This window comes from Gymnoscopelus microlampas (genome assembly GCF_963454915.1).
Source record: "Gymnoscopelus microlampas genome assembly, chromosome: 2".
In the NCBI taxonomy this organism is placed as follows: domain Eukaryota; kingdom Metazoa; phylum Chordata; class Actinopteri; order Myctophiformes; family Myctophidae; genus Gymnoscopelus; species Gymnoscopelus microlampas.
The window spans coordinates 60,401,701-60,427,735 of NC_139939.1; the positions used below are offsets into that span (position 1 = coordinate 60,401,701).

Genomic DNA, 26,035 nt, shown 5'->3' on the forward strand with positions numbered 1-26,035 from the left:
GGGAGACATCTGTTACTGAACAAACACTTTATAGCAATGATTACTATCAGAATATAGTATTTTGACCTTTTAACTAAATACTTTTTGTTTTAACCAAAAAATATCACTTACCCTACATTTAAATATACTTCAATCCTATAGTATTATACTTCATTGACCAAGTTCCCCCAGCTCTCTGTACTAGTTCTAGTTCAAAAATAGCTTGTAGAAAATATCTACAAGCTCACAACGCGTCTTTGTGAGCTTGTAGATCTGCTATTTTCACTGAATGAATGGGGGGGAGGGCTCCTTTCACACTGTTTCACAAAGCGTTTATTAGGACTTGTTGGTCGTACAAACATTTTCATTTGTGAGATTTTATTTTGCTTGAATCCCTGTGTATTACACACATATACACACACATACACCTCCTATCACCTCCTCTAAACAGCTGTTGTTCTCCTGCAGGAGGAGTTCCGTCTCCATTTCAAGAACATCAGTAGGATCATGGATTGTGTTGGCTGCAGTAAATGTCGTCTGTGGGGAAAGCTGCAGGTAAGAAGCATCTATACTAGAGTTAAAGATGCAGTGACATTTTCGGTCATTTTATTTTGAAGATTCGGTCTGAAACGTCGTCTCAACCGACGCTCAACCAATCAGAAGGTCCCATTCCTTCAGGCTATGGGACGTTGGAATCTCAACCACTGCAGACGTGCGCAACACGGCTAGTGTTTGTTTACAAGTGATAAAGAGACGGCCCCCACTGAGCATTTTTAGATGTCTAAAAATGCTATTAGACGTCTAAAATACTGCTATTAGACGTCTAAAATAGGTCTAAGGGCTAGGCTAAAACTGGGTTATAATTGGTCTAACAGTGAAAGTTTTTTAGCGGTCTAGGCTTAGCCTAGACGTTGATTATCAGTTTTTTAAGCGTCTATATATAGACTTCTATATTATAGCCGTTGAAATGACGTCTATAATATAGATGTCTATATATAGACGCTTAAAAAACAGCTATCATGATATCCCAGGACGAGTGGTACAGTAGAAAGAAAAATCCACCGCAACTAAAAACCCGAGCCTATGGGACTTGCGCTAGGTCGCGTATTTTAACTCAATTCCTGCCAATCACGCATAAACGCGTTCTATTGAAAAAATTGAAAAATATTTTTTTTCAATTTGACCCAAAGACCAAGGAGATATGATTTTTCGAAGGAAAAGACTCCCATCCACTTCCTTGGTAACTTAAAACTTAAAAATGATGTATCTCAGCTCCTGAGTACTTTTTAAATTTCAATGAAAAATTTCTGGCAGACAACAGCAAAAAATCTGAAATAACTCTGGCAGGTGAAGTGTTAATAGCTTCTTTTTTTTCGTTCTTTTTTTGAGCTCTAACGAGCTCCACAGTGTTTATGTTAGACACGCCTCTCCTTCCGCAAGTCTCGCAAGACGAGATTTCACCCCGTGACCTCATCCACGTCACTTTAACAACACTACGGCGACCCATTTGGGACAAAAACATGGTGGAGGGTTTTCTGTCCAGAACAGCGTTAGATCTCACCCAAAGAAATAGCTATTAAAGCATACATGGGAAACTGGCGGCCCGGGGGCCACATGCGCCCCCCCCACCTTCACTTATTGCGGCCCGCAGGTTAATATGGCATTACTGATATATTATTGACTTACAATTCCAAACATGCAAACATGACCCGCTTTAATTATTAATCTATTGTTTTTTATGTCCAATGTATTTGTATTTAAGTTCATACAGTTAACACATCGGGTGCCAAACACGGTCTGAACCGTGTGTTTACATAGTGGCGGTTCCGAAGCTTCGGTGCCGAACACGGTCTGAACCGTGATTTCAGTCTTTTTGTTTTTTTCGTTTTTCTCCGCGCGGGCGGGGCTAGAGCAGCTCTGGGAGCACCCATTGTAATCCTGCGAAGGAAGTGCCAGATCGCTCACCGGAAACACTTTTTTTTCCCCCATCCGGTTCCTGTCTATTTCCTACTTTGAAACGCCTATATCTCCGAATCTGTTTCCTGTGGGGAAAACCGGTCATGCGCGATGCGCGATTCCCCCCCCGTTGTAACCCGCGAGGGGATGTTATGGTTCCAGCCTGTAGCCAGGCTCATGGCAGAACATGAATCGATGCTTTTTTTTGCGTGGATTTGCTTGTAACGCACGCGGAAGGTTTAAACAGCAAAGCGCAGTCAATGGGGAGAATGCTGGCACCCACGGTAAGTTGTTATGAAAAAACGCTGGCACCCGATGTGTTAACATAAGTATAACTAAATGCATTTTAAATTAAATAAAAAATGCAATTTTTCAGGATTCCAATTCAAAAATACGGGAAAAAAAAAACAGGATTCCAATACAAAAGTAGCAAAAAATAGCAGATCTACAAGCTCAAAGCACGTCGCACTGCGACGTGCTTTGAGCTTGTAGATCTGCTATTTTTTGCTACTTTTGTGTGACATAGAATGGCGAAGTACGGCATTAATTTACAGAAAAAGTTAGTTGTCGGCCCAATAGTATGCAATGTGTCCCTCTGGAGTGAGTGTGGTTGCATCACCCTTGTATTAAAGCTACTAAAATACGCGATCTAGCATAAGTCCCATAGGCTCCGGTCTTTAGCGGCGCTCGACTCGGGATGGAGTTATGAATTTATTGCTGGTACTGCTGTACCACTCGTCCTAGGATATCATAATATCATATATATAAGGTAAGAAAAACGTTAAAGTTTGTGGGGAAAGCTGCAGGTAAGAAGCATTCTACTAGTGTTAAAGGGATAGTGCAAAATGACCCTATAAGGCATAAGGGGCCCCATCTTGCTACCCACTATTTTTTATCTTGAGACACCAGCCTTATCCCTAAAACATCTGCGCTAACACCTTAGCATTATGCAGAGGTGTGGTTTGGGCGTTACATTAATACAACCAATCGTGCTTTAACCCATTAAGACCTGGAACGCATCTGTGTCACTTTTTCATTTGAGCTAAAAAAGCATTATTTTACACTTTGGCTATTCAAAAATCGAGAAAATATGGTCAAATTAATATTTATATTCTAAAGCCAACATTTTTAACTCAAATCTTTGCTTCATGGGGGGTCCCTGGAACAGAATATTTTGAGATGGGGGGTCGGCGGCCAAATACATATCATTCTGGGTGGGCCTTGACATGAAAACGTTTGAGAACCACTGATATAGAAACTATATGTTTTTCAGAAAACTGTTGGGATTTGGAAGACAGTAGCTAAGAATCGCTACGCCTCATGTCCAGTGCTATGTACGCTCTCTCTCTCTCTCTCTCTCTCTCTCTCTCTCTCTCTCTCTCTCTCTCTCTCTCTCTCTCTCTCTCTCTCTCTCTCTCTCTCTCTCTCTCTCTCTCTCTCTCTCTCTCTCTCTCTCTCTCTGCACATGGAAGAGTCAGTCCGACATTGAATATATATATATATTTAAAAGCGTGTGTGTGTGTGTGTGTGTGTGTGTGTGTGTGTGTGTGTGTGTGTGTGTGTGTGTGTGTGTGTGTGTGTGTGTGTGTGTGTGTGTGTGTGTGTGTGTGTGTGTGTGTGTACATACATACATAGACTCAGGGTCTGGGCACAGCGCTGAAGATCCTCTTCTCAGAGAAGGAGATCCAGAAGCTTGCAGAACATTCTCCGTCTGCAGGTTTCCAGCTCACCAGGCAGGAGATCGTGGGCCTGCTCAACGGCTTCAGCAGGTTTGGAACCTTCAACCTCTTACTGTTCTGATGGAAAATGGTTACATCTAATGACTGTATTAGTCCAGACAAACCAGCTCATTTTAGACCTCACAATCTAAGTCATTGTAACAGAATGTTCTTCTTCACAGACCATTTCTATTAAGTCACCAGAACAACATACTAAAAGTCCTAAGAAATGATAGTTGCGGGAATATGTTTAACCCATGAAGAACTGAAGCCGATTCTACAAACATTTTCGAAATTTTCTAAATAAAGATATACAAGCGCTACGAGCTTGTATATCTGCTATTTTTGAATAGCCCAAAGTGTAAAATAATGCTTTTTAGCTCAAATCTAAAAATGACACAGTTCCAGGTCTTAATGGGTTAAAGATACTTCCTCAACTAGCATGTCTTAGGTCTTTTAGTGTGATGTTCTGGACACCTCATTGAAAAGATGTATGGTGAAAAAAAATCTGTTTTAATTACTATGATGGGAAATGCTGCTAGAATATCTGGTAATAACACCCTGTAGTTCTGTAATATTGGTTCAAAAATGTCTTTTTTTATATTTTATCTTCATTCCTCTCCTCAAAATGTCTTTTTGGGGAGGTGTAACCGCCCCCTATAAGTGAGTTTTGGACACTGACCAATCCTGCACCGTGATTGGCCAATAGTCTACAACGCAGTCTACACCCCTAACCCTTCCACAGTCAATGCAAATCTATACTTTTGCAAAGTCAGCCAATCACATTACAGCTAGTGTCATCACCACTAGCTGTAATGTGATTGGCTGACTTTGCAAATTCAGGACTGTGATTGGCTAGCGAAACACATGACACATGTGCAGCCCTATGAATAGCAGTATGGACTTAAAAAAGTGAGTCATGTTGTGATGACCACACACCGCCTACTTCACACTGGGTGTGATTTTTATATTTTATCTGAATTCCTCTCCTCAAAATGTCATTGGAAGTAAATTGAAGTCTCAGACGAATGTAAATTGGACTCACCATCATTTTACACGGCTTTTTGACAATAATTGGCGGCCATTTTGGATCGATGCCAATTAAACATATTTCCGCCACTATGATGTCTTATGACTTTTAGCATGTTGTTCTGATGACCTAATAATAGAAGTGGTCTGTGAAGAAAATAATTCTGTTACAATTACTTTGTCAGGGACGTGCACAGATAGACTCTAGGTGGTGCTAGAGCACCTGCCCCTTTGCCCTCTTGACCAGAAGTGCCCTTTTGAAAAAAGGGCACTTCAGCAGGGGTCTTCAACAGGGGGTCCGGGACCCCTAGGGGGTCCTCAGAGTTACTACAAGGGGGTCCGCCAAATCTTTATGTGATATGATTTTTCATATTACCATAACCACTCGAAACCTAGCATCCCTTTTCTGAGGAGAACTTTAGCCAAAAATAGCAGATCTACAAGCCCACAACGCCTCGCGCTGCGAGGCGTTGTGGGCTTGTAGATCTGCTATTTTTGGCGAAGAGGTATAGGTGTAGAGGGATAAAAGAGCAGACCAAGTAAACAAAAAAAAAGTATAATTTACTTGAGCACCTGCCCCTCAAAATGTCTGTGCACGCCACTGTACTTTGTTGTGAAACGCTAGTTTTCCTCCTCTCTCTCCTCTCTCTCCTCCAGGTTATCCACCAGCATCCATCAGCTCCATAGTTTCCGTGCCTTGCTCAAAGAGAAGAGGTAACAGACGCCCCCTCCACCCTCCCTCCATGGCCTGGAGGTGGCGCCCTCCTCCAGCCCACAGGCAACTGCAATAGTCTTATTCCTATAAACCCCCCAGAATAAGACCCGGTGTATCAGGGAATGATGTCAGGATCCACACTGAAGCCCCTCCCCCTACCCCCCCCCCCACGTGTGTGTGTGTCACCTTTGACCTCTGTTATAGCTTCTACAACCGTTCCTTAACGTTTATCCTCCTGACGTTAAGAAAACAAAACATCGCTCCAAAAAAATCGCTCCCGAAACGTGGCTCAAAACGACGTATATGTCGCCTCTGTAGTTCTTCTCCGCAACGTATCTAGTGCTGTAATTTATGCTTCTGTCGTACGGACGGTTTGTCACGCGTCGAAATTACACAAACCTACAAACTACGAGTTTGTAGGTTTGTCTTAAGTTCGACGCGCGACGCCTTCGCTCGGCAAAGCATAAATCGGGGCTTTAATCTTTTCTCTGAACTAAAGGTCGTAACACACGGCAAGCGGTTCACGCGGGCGGTACAGTACCGCTCGGATCAGCGGTGATCGCGCCGCGATCATTGTTGTTTCACCGGCTTCGAATGCTATCAATGCATTGAATGGGAGATTATCTCGTTTTATCAGACCATTGAATGGTGACGAGTAGGCGATACACGGACCTACCCGCGATTTGTCAGACCATTCATTGGGCGTAATCAGGAGCTACTGACCTACTTTGGAGGCGGAGCAGTCCCCACAACAATATTTACGATTCTGTGCCTAACGGTACATAACTCCAACGGCGCTGAGTAGGCTCAGGCGAGCGTCGCACCGCTCAGGACGGCAACTCGGTCGCTTTAGCTCCCTCGGTGGTCCTTCGCGGGGCTCCAGCTTGCCTGAGACTGCGCGCCTCCGTCATGGTCCGAAACCAAAACAACCAAAACCAAAACCGAAACTGAACTATTTAAGTCATCTCCGTTGGTAGGTCAGTATGTCTTGATAACACCCAATGAATGGTCTGATAAATCGCGGGTAGGTAAGTAGGTCGCCTACTTCGCCCATTCAATGGTCTAATAAAAGGTGATAATTGTTTTTGTCCTCCTGCGCGGTGCGGGGAAAACTAAAGCTCACCACAGTCCAGCTCTTGCCGCCCGCGCGCGCGCGTGCACAAACCAGCACGCGTGCGAAAGTTACACGGGGCCGCGCCCGCCTGCCTCACCGGCGCCGCCCCTCAACTTCTCCGCACGTCCCAAATAATCGCCCGCCTCTCATTGAAAATGAATTACAGAGGCGCGTTGGCCGCTTGCCGTGTGAAAGGACCTTAAGACTTAATCCATTCAACGCTGGGAACGCATCTGTGTCGGTTTTAGATCTACAAGCTCGTAGCGCCATGCTACGAGCTTGTAGATCTGCTATTTTTTGAAAAATCTTGAACATTTTGTGCAAGTCTTTGAATACATATATTTTATCTTTGCTTTTGGGGGGGGGGCGGGGGGGTCCCTGGGACAACATATTTTGGGGATCGGCAGGCTAACACATACATTTGGGGGGTCCTTGACACGAAAAAGTTTTAGCACCACTGAAATTATAGCAACGTAAGTTTTTTAGAAAACTGTTAGGAGTTAGAAGACATTTGTAAAGATTTGCACATATTTTCACGATTTGTCTAAAAAATAGCAGATATACTAGCCGAAGAAATCTAAAAATGACACGGACGCGTTCCCGACTTGAAAAGGTTTAAAGATCTTCAAGGTTAATTCAATGCTTTAGTTTTTTTTTAAAATGGTTTCAATCATTGTGATTCTCTTCTGGTTTTTCGTCTGGACTTTTGTTTTAAAGTTTAATTGTAACGTTCAGCTCATTCATACATGATGACAATAATGTGAATACTGTTGTAGATAATCTTATAAAACATATAAGGCTGTCTTCCTATTGGATGACAGGCTGTTTATAGAGAGAAAGGCTTGTTTTCCTATTGGACGACAGGCTTGTTTATAGAGAGAGATGCTTGTTTTCCTATTGGACGACAGGCTTGTTTATAGAGAGAAATGCTGTCTTCCTATTGGACGACAGACTTGTTTATAGAGAGAAAGGCTGTTTTCCTATTGGATGACAGGCTTGTTTATAGAGAGAAATGCTGTCTTCCTATTGGATGACAGGCTTGTTTATAAAGGTGAGAGGGAGGCTGTTTTCCTATTGGATGACAGGCTTGTTTATAGAGGAGAGAGAGAGGCTGTTTGTAAAGAGAAGGTTATTTTCTATTGGATGACAGGCTGTTTATAATTGACAAAGGCTGTTTTCTATTGGACGACCGAGGAGTAATAGGACTAATGTTTATAAGAGTAAGATAAGATATAGTTAGTTCACATGAATGACATTCTCTCTGTAGTGTTAATTAAGACCTGAGACACTTTGAGACAACTGTTCTGTAAACACACAACGCTCCAACACACACGTGTGTGTGTGTGTGTGTGTGTGTGTGTGTGTGTGTGTGTGTGTGTGTGTGTGTGTGTGTGTGTGTGTGTGTGTGTGTGTGTGTGTGTGTGTGTGTGTGTGAACGCGCGTTTGCTCACGTATGTGCTGTCATCATTTACAGCTGTTGAATAATAGACATTTGATTGATTCCATACTAATAACAATATTTTAGAATTCTATCTATTCTGTGTGTGTCTGTCTGTCTGTCTGTCTGTCTGTCTGTCTGTCTGTCTGTCTGTCTGTCTGTCTGTCTGTCTGTCTGTCTGTGTGAGGAGGGTTGAGTGTTGAACACATTCCTCACACCGGTAGCTCTCAGACTTTTTTCGTGTCAAGGACCCCCAAACTGATATTTATGTGGCCGTGGACCCCCATCTGAACATACTTTGTGCCAGGGACCCCCATCTGAACATACTTTGTGCCAGGGACCCCCATCTGAACATACTTTGTGCCAGGGACCCCCAGAAGAGAAGATTTATGTTGGGGGGGGGGGGGGGAAGATTTGCGACATTTTTCAAAAGGTGTTATAAACAGTAGATGTGTAAGCTTGTAGATCTGCTATTTTTGAATAGCCAACATATACTGTACATGGATAAAGTGGTTAGATATCATTGTGACGCTGTATTACCTACTGCTGTATTAACTAAGGACCCCTGGGGGTCCCCGGACCCTACTTTGAAAACCAATGCCCTATACAAGACACATTTAGCATGAACACAAAGCTAGTTAAACTAGACAACCAAAAAGAGACAAAAAACTGATTTTTATGTTTCAAAATATGTTTTGAAACATAACATTATTTATTAAATTTGTTTTTCATGACCCGCCCCGCCCCGCCACAGAACCCAACCCGCCTCAACCCGCCCCGCCACAGAACCCAACCCGCCTCAACCCGCCCCGCCACAGAACCCAACCCGCCTCAACCCGCCCCGCCAACCCATATATAAATCTATGGCTCAACCCGCCCCGCGGGCCGGGTTGAGTGTCGTACCTATAATTCTGTAAAATCATGGTTAGAAAATAATCCCCAAGTGTATTCAAACTGTTTTATTGTTATTATTCTTATTCTTATTAGGAATAAAGACAAAACAAGAGCATGTGATATGTTTTTTTTGTTTTTGCGTGTGAGAGCGGCTGACCCGCTCACCCACAGCCCGCATAATTGCCTCTGAAATTCTGACTCGACCCACACACACACACACACACACACACACACACACACACACACACACACACACACACACACACACGCGCGCGCATGTTAAGCCCATTTTGATGCAGACAGCTTGTTCACTCTGAGAATCCACCTGCTGCTTGAAAGAGCAACAGTGACACCTACTGGTTGGAGGGTGACAGGCTGGTTAAAAGGCTCTCTGCCCCGCATGTTGTCCAAGCTGTGGTAACGGGTCTAACGGCAAGGCAACACAGAACAAGCGGTGGAAGTGGTCCACACATTGAGTTAAATATAAGGGTCCATAATACCATGTTACATGTTTAGTGGAGTTGATCACTAAAGCTGATCATGAGGAGATTGACCCGATCACGTTCTCCTGACAGCATTTGGTGTGAGTTTATAGAGTTATAATGGACCAAAGAAGTGTTTAGTTTCCTCTACAATGTGTCTAGTTGTGTTAAACACAGAACAACACCATGCTACTGGTTACAGCTTCAACAGGAAGTGTAGCTTTTAGTGAGCTTTTTTATTTATTCCCCCCCCCCCCCAAAGGGTGCACGTTCACACCCACCGGGTATAAATGTAGCTTCATGAACCCAACTGTTGAGACTGCAGCATCTCAAAGATGTCACGTGCGTGCGTGCGTGCGTGCGTGCGTGCGTGCGTGCGTGCGTGCGTGCGTGCGTGCGTGCGTGTGTGTGTGTGCAATACATTGTGCCTATGTCATCTGATTCTTGCATGTTTTTAACAGCTGAATATCCTGTCTGTCTCTCAAATTCTATCTCTGTCTGTCTGTCTGTCTCTTCTCTCTCTCTCTCTCTCTCTCTCTCTCTCTCTATGTCTCTCTCTCTCTCTCTCTCTCTCTCTCTCTCTCTCTCTCTCTCTGTCTATGTCTCTCTCTCACACACATTCTCCACTCTGCCTTAAGAAGACATTCTGAAAAAAAAAAGACTAAATTAACACCCTGCTTTTTTTTTGTATTTCTGGTCAGAATGTCCAGTATTGAACTCCAGCGGTCTCTCTGACACACTGTAAGAATCCTCAGTGTTCATTAAACTCAGAGAGTGACTCTCTGAGTTACATATGTATAAATGTGTTATTATTACATTTGTTATTAACACATTTATAATAACAGATGCATACCCATTAAGACCTGAAGCCATTCTACAAATGTCTTCTAAATCCCAACAGTATTCTGAAAAACGTATGTTTCTATATCAGTGTTGCTCAAACTTGTTCATCTCAAGGACAAAATTATATGTATTTGGCCGCAGACCCCCATCTCAAAATATTTTGTTCCAGCCCCCCCCCTCCCCCAGAAGCAAAGATTTGAGTTCCAAATGTTCGCTTAAAAATATATATATATTCAAAGATTTGCAAACATTTAAAAATAAATAAATAGCCAAAGTGTAAAATAATACTTTTTTTTAGCTCACATCTAGAAATGACACCGATGCGTTCCAGGTCTTAAAGAGTTAACACTGAGGATGTTAGCGTGTAGGCTATAGACCACAGATCCTGCTACTTGTACAATTTGTAAAAGAAGTAAATATTGGTTTTGTTTTTTTTCTGGTTCAGATCTAACATGAATATATTATATATAGTTGCATCTATGTTGATGTTCATACTTGTTTATTATATTTATTTGAAAGAGTGAATAAATATTTCTGGATGTCACTGGAACACAGTTTTTTTTGTTGTTTTTAAAAAATCTGTTTGAAAAATTGAAAAACTGTCTCGGCGATATTGTCAGAGAAGAGGCTCTGTATCATTTATATTATATATATAGATATTATATATTATATATAGATATCATATTGTCAGGGAGGCTCTGTATCGTTTATGATAGTCAGTCACTCATATTTGATACAGTCTGTTTCTGGAGAAAATGTTACTAATTCGGAAGAAGTAACATTAAGAACACAGTTCTTACTTGACGTGATATTAAACACGTCTATGGGGATTCAGGGGGGGGAGGGGGGGAGGGGGGGGGGGGGGGGGGCGCGACCCAGGTAGGATGTGTAAATGATGTCAGACTTCGGTGCTCTATAGCACTTCTAGCAGACCCGTAGACAGACGGCTAATGACAGCGGAGCTACCAGAGGGTGTTGGTAAAAACTCTCCTGAATGCTACACAGAATAGACGCCTTATCAGACAACGTCACACTGATAAGAACCAGTATGCGCGCGCAGCAGGCCGGCACCAAATGAACCCCAACGCTCATAAGATGTAATGTTAAAGTGGTCACAGCCTCACGTGTAAAAATGCATCCTATCAAACATTCAGATGCTGTTTTTCTCCCAGTGTGGAGGAAGAATGCTGTGATCTCTGCCTCTTGAAATATATAACCCTTGGTTTCTGTAGTGTGTACACACAATAATAACAACTCAAAGCAGTTTTCCCCAAAACCCCTCCTCCAGTGTCTGTCATAAGAACAGAAGGAGCGCTCTATGATCACGGCACCAGAACCTGCTCTTGGCTCACGTAGCTGCAGCCCGTCAAGACTAATTTATGCGCCGTCCCGCGAAGGTGTCGCTCACAGAGAACGGCCGAGAATAGCAGACCTCCAAGCTCACACACGGTCTCATCCGCGACACGGTTGTGAGCTTGTATGTCAGCTGTTCTCAGTGCACAATACCGTTGCGGGGTGAAGTATATATGTCTCGCTATAGGGTGCACCCCGCTAGCCAACACACAAGAGGGGTTTGAATGAAGTGAAACCAGCAGAACCCCAAAACAGCAGGTTTGGGGATCTGTTGGGAATTGATTACATGAAACAGTCACCTGTGCGTCCAGTCTCAATGTTGGTAAACAAACAATTGTTCTATTGACATTTGAATAGAGTTTATTGATGTTCTTTATGAACAAACACATCACCACAACAACACAGACAACAAGCTCAACAAAATATAGCATCTCGGTGACTCTCAAATGACAGAAATAGAAAACATTCACACGCCGTTACAAATATAGAATTCATGATTTGTTCTCCAGCTTTTTAATGGTTCTAGGATGGGTGTTTACCTGTATATATGTATCATTAACATGTGATGGGTTACATACATACACTGTGGATTCAAATGAAAACAACAGAATGCTGTCGTGAACGATGACATCATGAGACCAGCCTGTGACATCATCCATATCAGTGGTTCTCTAACTTTTTAGGCCACACCCCCTCTCCCCTAGAAGAGAAGCATATTTGAACTGGGGGACCCCCCCACCCCCAAAAAAAAGAGCAAATCATCCCACCAGGGATTTTGTCAAATGTTTGGGGGGCGCTACCCACACGTTTAGCTGTGTTGCTCATTCCATGATCCTTTATACCTCGTTGAAAAGGTGACTAATCAACGATAGAAATGATATTGAATACAAAACCAATTGGTATTATTGAAGGGCAGAAATAATCGACTCGAAGTTAAGTTTCCCAACTTGTTTTGAGGAGTTGAAACACCACCGTGGCTTTTAGACTATCTTGGCCTTTTGCCTTATCCATAATCTTTTTATCCATAATCTTCTTAGGCATTTTTAATTGTGGAAATAGCCGTGTGAGCTTGTAAATGTGCTATTTGCACTATTTTAAAAACGTTTTTTTCAAGTATTAAAAATGCCTATAAGAAAGATAGGGCCCATGTAAATTGTAATGTTACTGAACAAACTAAATTGTATTGAACAGATGTATCTTTTTACATTTTTTACATTGTACACCATAATGCTACGTATTATTTGTGCTGTTAAAGGACAAGACCACTGTGGTAGAGGTTTGGGTTGTGTAGTTACCTTACCATGATGTAACTCCAAAGGTGGACAAGAAATGTAAAATTGCTCCATTGATTAGAAATTGATCATTCAAAATATGCTCCTCATTGATTCACATTGCTCAGTCACTCTTTTAGCACATAAACAAACACAAGCAAAGCTGATTCAGACAATATAGAACATCACCAAACCCACTACTGTTTGTTTATTTAATAAAAATGTTAACTTCCTGTTGATTTTACCATTTGAAGATCCGGATCCGTGGATCCAGTCCAATTTTCTTCCAAATAAAAAAAGTAAAATCAACAGGAAGTTGATTTAAAATAATAAACAGTAGTGGGTTTGGTGATGTTCTATATTGTCTGAATCAGCTTTGTTTGTGATTGTTTATGTGCTAAAAGAGTGACTCTGAGATCTGTTTCAGCGTACAATGTAAGTCAATGAGGAGCAATTATTTTGCCTTTGGAGTTCCATCATAGCAATGTAACTACACAACCCAAACCTCTACCACAGTGGTCTTGCCCTTTAACTGTTACGTACGGTATTCATTCATATTTACATAGAGTACCGAAGACCTGACGTCATTACCGCTACCTCTGGGTCACATAAGGTGTTACGTCTGTGTTTGGAGAAAATTTATTTATTTTCTTACTTTTTGGATAAATTAGTACTTTTTAATCCATACGAGTGAAGTCACCTGGATCATTTGTTTATCTTTGGAACACAGTTCTTATACGACGTGATATAAGATAGATGACCCATTGACCCCTATGGGATTTACAATAGAAAACAAATAACACAGTGCCCTCTAGTGGCAGTGATGTCACACTTCGGCTCTCTGTTCACATGTCAAATAAAAGTACCTCAGTGTGATTATCATCATTACATCATCATCATCATAATGTTTTTTTTTTTTTATCCACAGCTTTATTACTGTACGTACATTAGGATATACTCTTTATCCTCTTCCCTTCTACAATCAAAAACAATACCTCAAGATATTTACACAAAGTATCTCTGGAGTACCTACAGTACTGGGTATTTATACCTACAGTACTGGGTATTTCAAGAGTACCTACAGTACCAAGGGCGCCGATACTGCGTGTGCCTCAGGGCTAAAGCAGGAGAAATGACGAGCACCCATCAAACTCATCACAAAAAAAGAAAAGACCTCCGACATCTACACGTCATGGAGTACATTTTTTGTACCGAATGAACCAAATTAAAGTAACAAAAAAGCCCCAAAAAGGTAACAAACCCGGAAAAAAACGCGCACGCACTGGCCACGCATGCACGCGCTGCGCACCCAGTAGCGTGGACATAAATCGGCACCCCTGGTCCCTACAGTACTGGGTATGTCAAGACTTATTATCCAGCCATGTCACTCATATAAGAAACAAACATTCTGTCAGTTATGACGGTTATAGAACATAATAGACAGGCTCGGTTTTGTAGGTGCTGTTTATTTCTTCCGTCCGTCCGCCCGTCCGTTCGTCCGTCCGTTCGTTCGTTCGTTCATTCGTTCGTTCGTCCGTTCGTTCGTTCGTCCGTTCATAAACAGGACCCGACAAAAAAAAAACGACGGTGTCAAAGTGCGGAGTGGTGGTGGTGTACCGTGTGGAGGACAGAGTGCATTATGGGTAGGGGTGGAGCTCTCCGGCGTTGGCGGCGGAGGTCGACAGACGCTGCTCGTCGCCGTGAACCGTGAAACTGCTGTGTCGACTGCCCCAGTCTGAAGAAATACTGTACGGAGAAGAGAGAGAGTACTTTTACTTAAAAAAAAAAAAATCCCACAATTTTGTAACCCTTTTTTCACCTGTGCCAATTTTGTAATTGATCCTGGGCGCTACACTCCCCCCCACCAGCCTAGGGAGCCCATGGCTGAGCTCATGCCTCCTTCAATGCATGAAAGCCAACTGACCTTCTTGTCACCTGACAGGGGGGAGTTTCCCCGGTAGGACGGAGCTTCTTGTCACCTGACAGGGGGGAGTTTCCCCGGTAGGACGTAGCGCGTGGAAGGAACACGTTATTCCAACCAGTTCCTTTCCCCTCCATCAGGCGCCCACGGCTGACCAGGGGGAGGCAGTATAGAGACCAGGATTACTACATGTTTTTGTGAGGGTACTTAACCTAGGGGACACGGGGAGAACATGCAAACTCCACACATAAAGGCCCTTTCACCAACTCCACCTAGGGTATGGGCACTGATGACACGGAGGAGAAGACACGCGCCCAGCGTCCCCGGCGGGAATCGAACCCAGGACCTTCTAGCTGTGAGGAGACAGCGCTACCGACTGCACCACCGTGCCGAAGCCGTAGAAGAGCGGTAGTGTTCGTTATCTTAACATACTCTACTATTTTACACTTTAATCATGTTTAATCATGTTTAATACCTAGCTGTAGTGTTAGGAGGGATGGTCCAGGCCAGGTCGTCATCGCTGTCGTAACGTCGAGGATTATCAAAGAAGTATCCTCTAGATGACAGCATCCCATGGTTGGGAAGAACTGCTGCAGTCTGTGGACCAATCACACGTCAGCATTAGTTTAACCCATTCAATCCGGGAACGTGTCTGTGTCATTTTAGATTTATTTGGCTATTCAAAAACCTTGAAACTTTGTGCAAATCTTTGAATATATATATATTTTTAAAGCAAACATGTGTAACTCAAATCTTTGCTTCTGGGGGGCCAGGTCCCTGGAACAAAACATTTTTGATATCTGCGGCCAAATACATATCTAAAAATATTTTCTAAATCCTAACAGTTTGTTGCTATATCAGTGGAGCTCCAACTTTTACATGTCAAGGACCCCCAAAATGATATGTATTTGGCCGCGGACGCCCATTTGAAAAGGTTTTGTGCCAGGGACCCCCAGAATCAAAGATATCAGTTAATTTTCGCTTTAAAAAATATAAATATTCAAAGATATGCACACTTTTTCAAGGTTTTTCAAAAATAGCAGATGTAGATCTGCTATTTTTTAATAGCCAAAGCTAAGTGGTTAAAAATTATTGTGACGCTATTAACTAATTTTGCTGGGGACCCCCTGGTACTCCCTCAAGGACCACTGGTTGAAAACCACTGATCTAATGCATACATGGGCAACTGGTGGCCCGAGGGCCACATGCGGCCCCCAACTTCACTTAATGCGTCCCACAGGTTAATATCAGAATAGTGATATATTATTGATTTCAGCTGTTATGATTCTAAACATGCAAACATGATCCGCTTTAATTACTTCAGTCTATATTAGTAGCTTAATGACTAGTATTAACATTATATTGTCTTGTTTATGTCCAATGTATTTGTATTTAAGTTCATAAAGTTAACATAAGTATAACTAAATGCATTTGAAATTAAATGAAAATGTTACTTTTCACGATTCCAATTGAAAAATAGCACAACATAAACAGGATTTCAATACAAAAAAACATCAAAAATAGCAGATCTACAAGCTTAAAACTTTTTGAGCTTGTAGATCTGCTATTTTTGCTATTTTTGCTACTGTTGTGTGACATATGGCGAAGTACGGCATTAATTTACGAAAAAGGTTAAAATACGCCGATAAGAGGGAGAGATAAGACAGACAGACAGACAGACCCGGTCCTGCGGTGGTCTTCGTACTCGGAAGAAGTAGACCACCAGGGAGGTGGGCAGCAGCTCCCAGACGAACAGAATGACCCCGAACACGATGTAGCCCCCGTCCCCTAGTGATGACCTCAGATCAGCCTGGAATACATACACACACACACACACACACACACACACACACACACACACACACACACACACACACACACACACACACACACACACACACACACACATGTTTTATTATACATACAATACAACATATTTGTGTGTGTGTGTGTGTGTGTGTGTGTGTGTGTGTGTGTGTGTGTGTGTGTGTGTGTGTGTGTGTGTGTGTGTGTGTGTGTGTGTGTGTGTGTGTGTGTGTGTGTGTGTGTGTGTGTGTGTGCGTGCGCGTTCGTGCACCCCAGGTTTTGAGACACCTCCAGCGCTTGCCTGTCCACATCCTCACAAACTGTCAGTGTCTGGGGTGAGTAACAAATAACTGTTCTGCCTAATGACCTCATCACTCAGTAACATCACAGTATCATCACAGTGGCATAAATGTCCTTTAAAATGACTTATAAAACGCAGCGTCGTTCACATCGTGCTTCCGAACCGATTCACCTGTAGATTAGTTGTCAACTCAGATGTTACGCTGGACCCCGCATCTGAATGGTGGACCACAGGGAATGGATTACCATACTGCTGCGGTGGTGGAGAACAAGGTGTACTTGTTCTCCACCAAGAAGGTCAACCACAGTCATCAGATCGTGGTGCACATCTTAAACGCTGTGTCTCTGTGCTGGGTGAAGGTGCCACCAGTCTCAACTGGTAGAGGAGAACCTCCCCTTGAGGTTCCCTCTAGGCGATATGGCCACACAGCTGTGCTCATAGGAGACCTCGCCTACATATGGGGAGGGTATAGGCATGACGAAACGGAGAACTGCAACCTTCTTTATGCGTTTGATGTGGACGCCCACAGATGGTTTCAACCCGACGTTTCAGGGACCGTTCCAGAGTCGAGGCTGGGCCACTCAGCCTGTGTCTTGGGGAAGGTCATGTATATTCATGGAGGATTGAACGACCACAGTTACCACTATAATGACATGTACAAGTTGGACACTGCCACAATGGTCTGGTCTTATTAACACCAGAGGTACTCCACCACCGGCTTCAGAATATCACTCTGCCACCATCATCGGGACAAAGATGTTTGTTTCTGGGGGTTGCTGGTCCATTTGGGAATCCTACATTAACATCAGGGTGTTTGACACAGAGACCAACTGCTGGCTGGGAACACCTACGGCACAGCTTGCAAATGGACTCCAGGGTTCGGTCGCAGCCTTTGCCTACAATGAAGAGCTGTACATATTTCATTGTCACAGATGTGAATATAGCGTCGTCGAGACGTGGTTCAACGATCTGTGGAAATTAAATCCAGAGACCTTTTCCTGGAAGAAGGTCTCTGGATTTAGGTCTCATGACATCCTACCACCCAGACGGGAAAGCTGCCAGACGGGTAGCATGTTTAGGCTGTGCTCCTGCAGAGTGGGAGATCCTATCATCTTCTATGGAGGACATAAAGGATCCACACCCACTGATGACCTGTACATCTTAGATCTAAGTCCTAGTCTGAAGACATTATGCAGACTGGCAGTTATTGGGTAGAATCTGGAGCAGTCTGGACTCCCGCACAACATCAAGTGGGAACTGGCTGCCATGACAACCAACAGCAACAGGAAAAACATGACAAACTGACAAAAATAGCAGCTACAAACTGTTCAATTACCTGCTGGTCAGAGACGTTGTAACGGTGGTTAAGGCGTGGTTAATTAATTAGTGTTAATTACCTGGTCAGAGACGTTGTAACGGTGGTTAAGGTGTGGTTAATTAATTAGTGTTAATTACCTGGTCAGAGACGTTGTACCAGTCGTAGTCGAAGGAGTTGATGTTGTGGGCGTGGCTGAGAACCAGTACCAGCAGGTTGTAACAGGCCCGCGACGCGTACAGCAACACCACCATGACGCCGATGAGAGTCACCTGACACACCGACGTCCCCTAGAGGACGACACGTGTAATGACAACACGTTCACATAGATACACAGAGCTTGTACAGATAAGACATCTTTTTACTTAAAGTTTTTATCCCACGATTTTTTAACCCATTTTTCACCTGGTGCCAATGCCTAAGCTTGTAATCCTGGGCGCTACTCTCCCTCTGCCAGCCTGGGGAGAGCCCCGAACGTGAGCTCATGCTTCCTTCAACGCATGAGGAGTGAGCAGGCCGCTTCTTATCACCTAACGGGGGAGTTTCCCCGGTAGGACGTAGCGCGTGGAAGGAACACGTTATTCCAACCAGTTCCTTTCCATTCCACCAGGGGGAGGCAGTATAGAGACCTGGATTACAGCATGATTGTTGTGAGGGATACCTACCCTAGGAGACACGAGGAGAACATGCAAACTCCACACAGAAAGGTCCCACTAGGGTATAGGCACTGATGACGCGGAGGAGAGGACACGCCCCCCCAGCGCCCACAGCGTCCCCGGCGGGAATCGAAACCGAGGACCCTCTAGCTGTGAGGCGACAGTGCTACCGACTGCACACCACCGTGCCCCCTAAGATAAGGATTTTGGACATTGGATTTTCGATCGCCGATTTTCGATTGAGTTTTGGCCATTGTCGCCCGTTTTTCTTTAATAACACGGGCTAGGAAGGTCGGACGGCAACAAACCAGATACCTGAGTAAAGTTCACTTTGAGCTGCATCCAATACATCCAACACATCCAATACATCCACTGACATGTCCGTCGTCCGTCGGGGCAGTTGAAATGTCTTTTTTTGGGGGTAATACATTTTTTTTTCACTGAACCCGAGGCTCGGCCCGGCCCGACCAATTAGCATAGATTTTGGCCCGAAAACGTCGGGTCTCGTTCGGGCAGAATTTGAGAACTGTACCTTGGACTCCAGGTAGATGCTGGACAGGGACATCTTGGACACCTTGTAGAGGCAGACGGACAGGCTGATGGCACAGAGGACGAACAGGGTGTCGTTGATGGTCACCCTGACCAGCACGATGCTGCGCGCCTCCATGGAGCTCATCTTCACCAGCAGAGCACACACCAGGTTGACCAGCAGGAACAGCAGGCTGACGGCCACGAACACCACATACAGGGGAAGCCTGGGAGAGAGACAGGAAGGCTTGTGGGTAGTGTAGTTTTTATTTAATTTCTTTTTTTTAGAGACAGGGAGGCTGATGGGTAATGATGTTTTTCTTTTGTTTTTGAAGAGACAGGGAGGCTTGTGGGTAGTGTAGTTTTATGTTTTTTAGCGGCGCTAGCCGCTCTATACCTTTAGGTATAGAGCGGATATTAGCCCTCTATACCTGGCTTTTGCGTCAACGTTCTGATTGGTCAGGCCCGTCAACGTTCTGATTGGTCAGGCTCGCCAAGGTTCTGATTGGTCAGGTCCGTCAACGTTCTGATTGGTCAGGCTCGCCAAGGTTCTGATTGGTCAGGTCCGTCAACGTTCTGATTGGTCAGGCTCGCCAAGGTTCTGATTGGTCAGGTCCGTCAACGTTCTGATTGGTCAGGCTCGCCAAGGTTCTGATTGGTCAGGTCCGTCAACGTTCTGATTGGTCAGGTCCGTCAACGTTCTGATTGGTCACTATTCATGACATCACTATGTTACTATTCATGACATCACTATGATGTCATGAATATAGAATTAGATGTCTATATAAACAATGACTAAATAAACAATGAGTACTATTTAGTGCCACTGGAAGCCTTGAAATAAATTTACAGAGATTTAATATTGTTTCTCTAGTAGAAACACATATCTATGACAAAATATATCAAAGGCGCCGCTACCTTCACACAGGTGTGATTTTTTTTAGAGATAGGGAGGCTGATGGGTAGTGTAGTTTTGTTTTATGTTTTTTGGGGCGGTGTAACCGCTCCCTATAAGTGAGTTTTGGACACTGACCAATCCTGCACCGTGATTGGCCAATAGTCTACAACGCAGTCTACAACCCTAACCCTTCCACAGTCAATGCAAATCTATACTTTTGCAAAGTCAGCCAATCACATTACAGCTAGTGTCATCACCACTAACTGTAATGTGATTGCAAATTCAGGACTGTGATTGGCTAGCGAAACACATGACACATGTGAAGCCCTATGAATAGCAGTATGGACTTTAAAAAAAGTAATTTATCCTTTTTTTAAAGTGAGTCATGTTGTGATGACCACACACCGCCCACTTCACACTGGGTGTGATTTTTTTTTTACAGACAGGGAGGCTGATGGGTAACGATGTTTTTCTTTTGTTTTTGAAGAGACAGGGAGGCTTGTGGGTAGTGTAGTTTTGTTTTATGTTTTTTTAGAGATAGGGAGGCTGATGGATAGTGTAGTTTTTTCTTTACTTCTTCAGCTTGTAGATCGGCTATTTTCACTACTGTTGTGTGACGCTCTTGATAATAACTTAATAACATAGTATTTAAGTTTAGTTTGTGAGAAAATAAATGAGAGGAGATGACATCATAGTGATTATGACAAAAATAAGAGAAGAGAGAAATGATACATTTGTTTGAAATGAAACCAAAAACAAAAGGTTTTATAAAAATGATCTCATCTTAAAGTCAAATCAAAATAAAACACATGAAAATTAGCCGAAAAGACGGACCAACTTGATGACAACTGAACACAACCTGGTGAAACAGAACATTTAGGATTAAACGGTCATATTCATAAAATGTAGTTGACAAAGCATTAAAAAATAAATGAAAAATGCAAATTAAATAGAAGCACAACAAAAAAAGAAAATGAAACACATTGGACAATTACTTTAAATCTTAACACCAGTAAAAATGATACATATTTTCCATAGGGGCGTAATTTCAACAATTATATTTTATATTAAAAGAATCATGAAATGTGTTCAAATGAAGACTTAAGCTATTCTATAAATGCATCTAGAGGTGGAAAGTAACTAAGTACTTTTACTCAAGTACTGCACAATTTTGCGGTACTTCAGTATGTCAATTATTTGATCCTTCAAACTTCTACCCCACTACATCTCTGAGGCAAATATTGTACTTTTTACTGCACTACAATTATCTGAAGACTTTAGTTACAAGTTACTTTGTGGATTTAGAGTTAGACTATATGAATACAAAACATACCGTACAGTACATTAACCAATTAAGGACTATTTTAATGCAAAAATAGCCAATCTACAAGCTCACAGGTGAGCGTGTACTGTGCATGTTACTGGGATAGTTCCAGTTCTGATAGAACAGAGATAGTTCCACTTCTGTTACTGGTAGAACAGAGATAGTTCCAGTTCTGTTACTGGTAGAACAGAGATAGTTCCAGTTCTGTTACTGGTAGAACAGAGATAGTTCCAGTACCTGTATTTCTGTAGAGCTGGAGTATACTTGGACTTGGCCTTGAAGTAAAGCTGCAAATGTAAACACAGAGATACATCTTAAATAAATAAGCAGATGGACATTTCTAATAATAATAATCATAATCATAATAACGAGGGTGAATGATGTCCGTCGTCCTGTTTGACTTCTTGGTATGTGTGTCCCAAGCAGTGGTGGAAAGTAGCTAAGTACAATTTTGAGGTATTTGTACTTTACTTTTTTTCCAATTTCCAAAACTTTAACTTCTACTCCACTACATCTCAGATCCAAATATTGTACTTTTACTCCACTACAATTATTTAAAAAACTTTAGTTACTGGTTACTTTGTAGATTTTGATTATTATTACAAAACATACATTAACCACTTCAGGCCTATATACATTTGTGCCGTTTCAAAATAGCAGATCTACAAGCTCACAATGCGTCACAATGCAGTAGAGGTTCATGAGGCTCAGACAGGACTGGCCTGTGCACAGTAGAGGTTCATGAGGCTCAGACAGGACTGACCCGTGCACAGTAGAGGTTCATGAGGCTCAGACAGGACTGGCCCGTGCACAGTAGAGGTTCATGAGGCTCAGACGGGACTGACCCGTGCACAGTAGAGGTTCATGAGGCTCAGACAGGACTGACCCGTGCACAGTAGAGGTTCATGAGGCTCAGACGGGACTGACCCGGGCGCAGTAGAGGTTCATGAGGCTCAGACGGTACTGACCTGGGCACAGTAGAGGTTCATGAGGCTCAGACGGTACTGACCTGGGCACAGTAGAGGTTCATGAGGCTCAGACGGTACTGACCTGGGCACAGTAGAGGTTCATGAGGCTCAGACAGGACTGACCCGTGCACAGTAGAGGTTCATGAGGCTCAGACAGGACTGACCCGTGCCCAGTAGAGGTTCATGAGGCTCAGACAGGACTGACCCGTGCACAGTAGAGGTTCATGAGGCTCAGACGGGACTGACCCGTGCACAGTAGAGGTTCATGAGGCTCAGACAGGACTGACCCGGGCACGGTAGAGGTTCATGAGGCTCAGACGGTACTGACCTGTGCGCAGTAGAGGTTCATGAGGCTCAGACGGTACTGACCTGTGCGCAGTAGAGGTTCATGAGGCTCAGACGGTACTGACCTGTGCGCAGTAGAGGTTCATGAGGCTCAGACGGTACTGACCTGGGCGCAGTAGAGGTTCATGAGGCTCAGACGGGACTGACCCGGGCACGGTAGAGGTTCATGAGGCTCAGACGGTACTGACCTGGGCGCAGTAGAGGTTCTCATGAGGCTCAGACGGTACTGACCTGGGCGCAGTAGAGGTTCATGAGGCTCAGGCAGCAGAACTGCAGGCAGACGGGGCAGCAGTAGAGCAGCCAGAAGGTGAAGGGAGGCAGGGTGTTGGCCGTCACACAGTCTCTGAAGTAGAAGGAGAACAGCAGCGCCCGCAGAGCCGCCCACAGCAGACACAGGAACAGGAAGGCTGTCTGGTAGCTGCACCACAGAGTACCCATATGTTTTACTTAAAGTTATACTAGGTAACTTTTAAAAAAAAAACTCAAGTTAAATTGTATATCTTTTGTGAGTGGCAAATGTTTCACAACACCCACTCCATGAATTTCACCCCCAAAAGCCTTTTATAAACTATTTTCTATTGAAAAGGGGGCCAGGGTGTCATTCCCGCGAAAATGACATCATCCGTCCGGAAAACAGAAACGGAAATGCACCGGTTTCCTGTTTGGCCAGAAACTACCGCACCGGTTTCCTGTTTGGCCAGAAACTACCGCACCGGTTTCCTGTTTGGCCAGGAAAAGCTCACGGTAACTAATGCTCCACTGGCTAAGAGAAACGATCCACAGATAGTATAAAACAATTAAAAAACGCTTTTTTAAACGCCGTCTTCAGGTGAAAACAAATGGAATTCTGGGTAATGCAGGAATAAACAAACGACCTGCAGTGACGGTAATGATCAGCAGAGGCTGCTAAACAACGTTTTTTTTGGACCTGCCTAATACGACGGAATTATTGCTGGCCGCGTTTGCCCACTGCAAGAGATTTTTCATTGAAAAAAAAAAGTACTCAGGAGCCGAGATACAGAATTTTTAAGTTTTAAGTTAACAAGGAAGCGGATGGGAGTCTAGATCTTTGGAAAATCATATCTCCTTGGTCTTTGGGTCAAATTTGAAAAATAAATTAATAATAATAATATGTTTTTTACGTCAGTGGCAGAATTGATAAACGGGAATAATTACGTTTATTACGTCAGTGGCAGTGAATGAGTTAACTCTTTGACTGCCAATGACGAATGACGAGATAGCATCACCAACCTGAAGCGTTTGTGTCGGTAGCGCAGCACCAGCCACAGCTGGACGTAGACGAAGGCGAACAGCGTGGAGTAGAAGACGGTGTAGACCACCGTCAGGCCCAGCTTCACGAAGGGCGGGACGGCCGGGGTCATGGTGGGCGGGGCCAGCAGGCGGTGGGGGGCGGAGCCGTTGGCGGCGGAGGAGGAGGAGGACGCCAAAGCGCCGCCTAGCGTCGCTGCTAGCGTCGCAGCTAGCGTCGCCGAGACTCCGGACATCTCTCCTGTGAGGGGAATGCAACGGGTTCATCAAACTGCATAATAGGCCATATTCACACGGTGGCCATTTTGGAATTTAACATTGCGTTGCTGTGGCAACTGGGGTGGCAACTGGGGTGGCATTTCATTGACTTAATGGCAATATGGCCGCCGTGTGAATATGGTCTATTCCAGTGGTGGAAGACGTACTCAAATGTTTGACTTAAGTAAAAGTATCAATACTGCAAGTACTCTGTTACAAGTAAAAGTCCGTAATCAAAAATGTACTTGAATAAAAGTACGAAAGTATTGGTATCAAAATGTATTTAAAGTTCCAAAAGTAAAAGTACTAAAATGTTTGAAAATAGCCTCGGTATAAAATAGGGCTACAGTGGTTAATGTATGTTTTATAATAAATTAATGTATATCTGAAAAGTAGCTAGTAACTTAAGTTTTCAAATAATTGTAGTGGAGTAAAAGTAATGAAAATTGGAAATACTCCAAAAAAATATATATCCTCACGTACAGTACTTGAGTAAATGTACTTAGTTACTTTACACTACTGCTTAATTCATTATGAAATATGAATTGATCATTTTTTATAAAATAATCTATTCTCAATCGATCCCTTCAAAGAACATTTATAAAATACATAAAGGAAAAGAAATATGTGATCATGTCGTTATAGGTTAAATAAAAAAGCGACGCTTGTAGATCTGCTATTTTGTTTGTCTTTGCACGACACAGTGTTTTATAAAACTGTGTCGTGCTGAACAAGGCTTCATCCATTCATAAGATAAAATACAAAAATATATTTAACCACTTGAACCCCAGCATCCGTATTATTGAAGGAAAAACCTACAGATCTACAAGCTCTCACCGCATCACAACGTGACGTGTTGAGAGATTGTAGATCTGTTATTTTCAGAGAAAATATTTAATGTAAAAATGTTATAAAAAATATAAAAATGAAATTGATATATAAAATGAAAACATTTGATTGTGGATCATTGTATTGATAGAAGAAGTAATGTATATAATGATAAGAATATAAATGATAACCTGATGATGCTGATGCAGCGTGCTCCACCCGGCTTCCCTGGCTCTCCATCACGCCCTCGCTCCCCCACGAGATGGAAGGATGGATGAGAGATGGAGGGATCAGAAAGACGACAAGAACGATGAAAGAGAGGAAGACAGAGAGATGGAGAGAATATACAGATGGAGAAATAGGGAGAGAGAGATGGAGAGAGAGAGAGACAGAGACAGAGACAGACAGACAGACAGACGGACGGACACTCCTCTTTTCTGCCGGTGCCTCAAGCGGAGTCATTGGTGGCTTTCGGTCACGTGGCTGCTGCTTCCTGGCATGCCATTGGCTGAGAGCTGCAGCAGGAGTGGGAGGGGCTGTGGTGTGGTGTGTGGGGGGAGGAGGGGGGGGTAGATGGATCTGGAAAGAGAGAGACTCTCCTCCACGTGTGTGGAAGAGCTCTCCTCTCCTCTCCTCTCCTCTCCTCTCCTCTCCTCTCCTCGTGAGGCATTGTGATCTTGTAGATCTTCTATTTTCAAATGGCCTAAATGTATAGAGGGCTGAAGTGGGTAATGTATGTTTTTTTTATTCCTTTTTTCATTTATTTTACATCTTTTTTTTTATTGTATTTAATTGTTTTCATTTCCCCAAAAAAATATTAAAAATA

The 26,035-nt window shown here is 43.3% G+C and overlaps 2 protein-coding genes across 2 annotated transcripts in view; one reads left to right on the top strand and one right to left on the bottom strand.

Moving 5' to 3' along the window:
* Positions 1 to 6,858, top strand: part of LOC311057117 (ERO1-like protein beta) — a 44,569-nt gene extending 37,711 nt beyond the window's left edge. Inside the window, 3 exon segments of the mRNA XM_084074049.1 lie at positions 448 to 534; positions 3,571 to 3,704; positions 5,340 to 6,858. Coding sequence (XP_083930175.1) covers positions 448 to 534; positions 3,571 to 3,704; positions 5,340 to 5,400 — 282 coding nt within the window. The 3' untranslated portion in view covers positions 5,401 to 6,858.
* Positions 6,859 to 14,422: 7,564 nt separating this feature from the next.
* On the bottom strand, positions 14,423 to 25,449 carry LOC311056140 (G protein-coupled receptor 137Ba-like; the record flags this gene model as incomplete). The annotated part of the gene is made up of 9 exons (XM_084072553.1): positions 14,423 to 14,538; positions 15,189 to 15,310; positions 16,395 to 16,523; positions 18,276 to 18,425; positions 19,324 to 19,546; positions 21,779 to 21,828; positions 23,086 to 23,272; positions 24,106 to 24,364; positions 25,401 to 25,449. The coding sequence occupies 9 exons, from the start codon at positions 25,447 to 25,449 to the stop codon at positions 14,430 to 14,432; spliced, it is 1,278 nt and encodes a 425-aa protein (XP_083928679.1). The 3' UTR covers positions 14,423 to 14,429.
* Between the last annotated feature and the right edge of the window lie 586 nt (positions 25,450 to 26,035).